General features: G+C 42.4%; 1 protein-coding gene across 1 annotated transcript; it reads right to left on the bottom strand.

Annotated features, from left to right (window-relative positions):
* Nucleotides 1–986: 986 nt before the first annotated feature.
* On the bottom strand, nt 987–1,907 carry LOC148978560 (uncharacterized). The gene has a single exon (XM_089132847.1). The coding sequence runs from the start codon at nt 1,905–1,907 to the stop codon at nt 987–989; it is 921 nt and encodes a 306-aa protein (XP_088988973.1).
* Nucleotides 1,908–5,590: the final 3,683 nt, after the last annotated feature.

Genomic DNA, 5,590 nt, shown 5'->3' with positions numbered 1-5,590 from the left:
GAAGAGTAATTCCACTGGACGAAGCCCACCCCCAAAGAACATGAGAGAAAAGTATACCCACCGCCCATGTGTTATGTGGTTCCTAAAAATAAAAGGAGAAAAAGAGTTAGTAAACAGCTGGTTAACGTGGATATGAATTTCTAATAGACAGTAGAGTTCCATCAATATTGTCGTGGAATTCTACAATCTAAAGTGGAGCATGCTTAGCTTAGTATTAAAATACATTTCTGCAGCTGAATTACGTGCAACATTACGTATATGCTCGCGCTTAAAATTTATTATTTATTTATTTAATTTATATATACGAGGCCGCGCTGACCCACGTAGACGAGGCCACGCTGAGCCGGAAGGACAAGGCCACGCTGAGCCACATAGACAGGGCCACGCTGAGCCACGTAGACAGGGCCACGCTGAGCCGCATAGACAGGGCCCGCAGAGCCACATAGACAGGGCCACGCTGAGCCGCATAGACAGGGCCACGCAGAGCCACATAGACAGGGCCACGCAGGGCCGCATAGACAGGGCTACGCTGAGCCGCAAAGACAGGGCCACGCAGAGCCGCATAGGCAGGGCCACGCAGAGCCACCTAGACAGGGCCACGCAGAGCCGCATAGACAGGGCCACGCAGAGCCACCTAGACAGGACCACGCAGAGCCACACAGACGAGGTCACGCTGAGCCCCACAGAGACGAGGCCGCGCTGAGCTGCATAAAACGAGGACATGCTGAGCCACATAGACGACGCCACGCAGGGCCGCATCGAGACAAGGTTATGTTAGCAACGCATGGATGAGGTTCGCTGGGCCGCTACTTCTACTGTTGCGCGTAGCGAAGGGCGCATAGAAAAACCGCCGGGCTCTGTGATGCTAAGCCCCAAAGGACCGTGTTGCCAGCGATGGCGCAAGCGAATTATTCAAACTGAGGTTATCACTTGATAGATAAGCATGACACCACCACCAGTGATTGCATAGGAATTTACCTTAATCGTTACTGCAGAGCTTGCTGGGCTTCGAGAATGATCTTTAGATCGGGTCTTATGTAGGACTCAAAAGCGGAGGAAGACCATCTGCCCAAGATCTTGATAGCAGCAGTAGGGACGCCACGTTCGGCTGCTGTAGTGGCAGCACCAATCCTGAATGAGTGGCCAGTATACTTGGAAGGGGATAGACTGCAGTTTTTAAGGACAGAAACTAAATGAGACCTGAACCAAACTTTGGTAAGAGGGGCTCCATTAGGTAGAGAAAATAGAGGGGAGTGAACTGAAGATTTAGGGCGGATTTTTAGAAATTTAAGCATAGATGAGAAAGGACAAAAATTATTGCTAATTTTAGAAATAGTGATTGAAACGCCAGAACCTAAAGAGTCATTTTTTGAGTATTTGAGAAAGAGAGTAAAGAAATTAGGTGAGAAGCGTAAATCAGAGAAAGAGAGACCACGGACGGGATCAAATTGTTTAGATGTTGAAGCGAATTCACCTGGACGCATAAACCCGTAGAAAGCAGTTAGAAACACTGCTTCCAGCAAAATGTTAGAGTATGCTGAAAAAAGCCTGTTACGCACGGAAAGGATTAATCTATGCAATAAAGGTAAAGTAAAAGGCAACCTTTTATCTGGAGATTTCATAGATGATTTAGCTATACCTTTGAGCAGTAATCGAATGGGAGAAGCTGTGAAGAGACTTGGAAAATCGGGATTAAAATATTTTGCATAAAATTGAATACCAGCGAGCAAGCTGCGGATGGAGGAAATTTTTAAATTGCGATTTTCGAAATTAAAAACGAGAAAAGAGCAAACGGTTGTAATTAAGATAGGAAAAAGAGGAATCTGAAAAGAAAAGCAAAACATTAGAAAAGAAGACCAAGCGGAAGTATAAGTTTTTGAAGTAGAAGGAGCTAGTCCTTTAGACATATAATGTCTAGCTGATCTTTGCAACTCGACTAGTTTAATATTGTTGCTGATAGGGGAGGGCAAGGCGTTGGTTCCGTGTTGGCCGAAGGGCAAAGCCGTCTGAACGTCTTGGACAATATTAGCTCTTAGAGAGTTAGATATTGTTGCAGCGGCTGGAGAGACGAACCGCCTGCCGAACGTTTGTGCTGGAGCTGCTGTGGAGAGGTTAAAATTTGAAGAAGCCGCCGGAGCAGAGACGTCTTGGAAAGGCGACAGAATAGGAAGCAGAGGAGCTGGCAGAGTTGAAGTCGAAGGCCCGCTTGGAAGGTTGCTTGACCCAGAAGGAAGACCCGATTGCGGATTAACAGAAGAGTTTGTGCCCGTATCTACGCTGGAGTGGAGGTTAGTCAAGGAATGTTCAAATTTAGTCATTTTGGACTGCAGGCTTATGACTGTTTGAGAGAGGCTTTGAACGGCGGAGAGAAGCTGGAAATTCGTATCAGTAACATTAGGCTGTGGAGAGGATGGTACGGAGGCAGGCTGCGATGTTCTTTTTGCATGAATAGGTGAGGAAGACTTAGCGGTTCTTTTCCTTCCTGTTTGTTTAGTTTTAGTTGATGATGACGATGCTTTTGGAGATGTAGAAACGGGTGGATTGCCCAGAGTGTGCTGAGCAAGAAGTAGTAGATCCTCTCTTGAAAGACCTTGGGCGATTGGTATATCGGCGTCTTCAAGACTTGTAATTATGTTTTCGGAGGGCCACTGCGCCCATGGAGAAGAACGGCACTGAATGCGCGAACTCCGCCGAGCGGACGTGGGAGAAGGCAAGACGATTCCATCGTCGGAATCAGAGTATTCGCAAACGGTGTGCGATTGCTGAGACATATTTGGTTGGCTACTGGACGCGAACAATTAGGTGAAGCGTCAGCATCTGCGAACTCAGACAAGTGTAAGTAAGGGTCTTTTATACTTCGCGTATTAGAACGCGATTGGATAGATGAGAAGTAATAATGACGTGACAATTGAGTCTTCCTGGCAGAACTTGCGCTGCGCTTTCATTTAATGTATGCTGAAGTTATAACACACATCCTGTTTCATGTTTCTCGCCATAATTTCGTTTCCTCGCCACGGCCAAACCGTTCGAGATATAAAAAATCCCTTGGCACCTTTTCATCCTTAATGTCTTGACTTCACGCTGATCGAGTTTTGTCGAATTTGGTTCAGTGCTCTAGGAGCAATACTTTAAATTCCATTGCATGTGTTTTAAACACAACCCTAAATAGCCGTCTTCCTGTTGGGCTGGGGTAAAAAGTAAGAGTGTGAAGTAGGCTATATATGAAACGATGAGATCTATATGTGTACCAAGTTTCATATTATTACATGCAAGTGTGTTTGATTTATGGACCAAATTTTCAGACCAAGTTTATTGACCAAGTTAATCTGATTAATAAACTAATTATATAAGATTAATAAACTAATTATATAAAACTATTGTCAATGCACTACAATTAAACTAGTTATATGTCTTTACTTATAAAAAAATAAAAATAAAAACTTATTTAATGCCTGGCACGGGATCACCAGTGATCCCAACTTGTATTGTTTACATTGATCGCGTGTTTACAATATCTATTTTTCAAGTTATAAGGTTAACCAATACATTGTTGGAAAGCTACGACATTGTATATTCATTTCGATATAAGCATTATACAATCAAGATAACTTTGCTGCCGTTTTTTGTTATTCTGTATCAACTTTAACAACGTGATACAACTATGAAGGGGGGTGGGGGGGCTTACCTTTTTATGTTGTGTAAATGTAATGCTTGGCACAATAATGATGACATCGGTCTTTTTACCATGTGAAGAGTCCAGTATATGATGTCCATGGGAAAAAAATTGTCCAAAAACATGCAAACTGTTAAAAATATCCATATTACTTCTATTGTTTACATCCTGACATTTGCTAATCACATGGGGCGTTGTCCTGTTTATTCGACGAACTCTCCACATCTAGCGCATTATTCAACGAAAACAACATATCAGTGTTTTTAGTAAAGTGTCTGGAAATGAATGAGATCGGTCCAGAAGATGTCCGATGAAAACTGGCCATGTAATTATAGAAAGTATTGAAGGATGTCAGGCGCTTTTGCTGACGTGTGATCATGTATAATGCTAATATGTGTGGTAAAAAAATAAACCAATAGCAATGGGAAACTTTTCTGTTGTCACCCATGTGAAGCCTATGGCATAACGAATACGCCCATGTGCGGATTTACATAATCTCGCGTTTATAACAGTGTTCCTTTGTGCGCGCAACTATTTGCATCATGGAAATTTACGCACACGTGCTGCGCGTGACACAGAGGTTGCCATGGCGATCAGAGGCTCTGCTATGCGATATGCTGCAGCTAGGCTACACCTGCTCGCTGTGTTTGCATTCGCCTGCTGGAATGGGTTGGGTTTACGTCTGGGACAGAAGTTACTTCTCCTACTGCTGCATTGGAATAATTTCTGCGAAGCTGGGATGAAGAAAACGTGTATTTTTCAGAAGAGAGTTCTGTATCCAGCGTCTCTGAAGAAGAGGATATGTTTTTGGCAGGTCTCGATCCAGTTTTAGATCGGTAAGTTTCTAAACATTTTAGTGAGTTTGTTACATTGCTTTTTAGTTTTGATTTTCTGCACTAGTATTGGGGCTTATAAGTACATTGAAATGCAGTGCAATTCCATTGTTATTCAAGCGCTGAATTAGAAGTGTAACGTTACAACATTGAACATTATTTATGTAACTTTAGCTATAGGCTATTGTTTTGTATGTAGAACGCAAGACGAAGTTCAAACAAAACTTTTCAGAGAACAAAATGTAATTTATATGTAAGATAATCAGTTGTGTTAGGCGTGTTTCTAATCCATGTTGTGTAATTCAACAGTGACGATGATGATGATGAGAGTACCAGACAGAGGCCTCTCTGGACAACAGACAAACAAAGTGTCCATGTGTTGCTGCAACATCTACAGCTGTCTCTGGGAGTTCAAGAGGAAAGAGACAGCCCAGCACTTTGTGGTAAGTAAATAATATGAAGCAAGTAATGTTTAGTGAGGAAAAAATAGCATTTTAGGGCATTATTGTCTGATTACAGTCTGCACTATAAGCTGGTGTAAATGTGCAATCAGGGCAACAAAAGAGTGGCTATTGAGGTGAATAGCTGTATGTGAATGATAATTTGAATATAAAATCTGTAGTGTAAATGTGCCATCAGTGCAACAATAGAGTTGCTATGGAGGTGAATGCTGTATGTGAATGATCCTCACAGATTTTATATTCAAAGCCGGTAGTGCAAATATAGCAATCAGGGCAACAATAGTGGGTGTAGAGGTAGATTGCTGTATGTGAATGGTCATTTGATTTTGAAAATAAATGTGTATTTATAAAAATGTTAAGAAATCTAAATTTCTTTTCCTGTTTGTTGGTCAACAGTGATGGCAGTTCAGCACCAATATTCTGCAACAGGATTTGACAAAGGCTAAAAACCAGAAGCCAATGTCTCAAAAGGCATTCTGGGAGACTGATTTTGGAGCTGGCTGGACATCCCAACAAAAGCAAGGTGCCTGACCCTCCTCCTCGTCGATCTTGTGAGTGTCACAGTCCTGTGCACATCAACTTTTTCTGCTCACTTTTTGAGAAATGTTTATTACTGTCTTGAT

Source organism: Pimephales promelas, chromosome 6 (assembly GCF_988280905.1).
Source record: "Pimephales promelas chromosome 6, fPimPro1.hap1.1, whole genome shotgun sequence".
Classification (NCBI taxonomy): Eukaryota; Metazoa; Chordata; class Actinopteri; order Cypriniformes; family Leuciscidae; genus Pimephales; species Pimephales promelas.
Note: the sequence above shows the minus strand (reverse complement) of the source record. Positions and strands in the feature narration are given on the sequence as shown.

What these genes read in the sequence shown, in the direction of transcription:
- LOC148978560 (XM_089132847.1), bottom strand. Translation starts at nt 1,907, where the DNA reads ATGTCTAAAGGACTAGCTCCTTCTACTTCAAAAACTTATACTTCCGCT.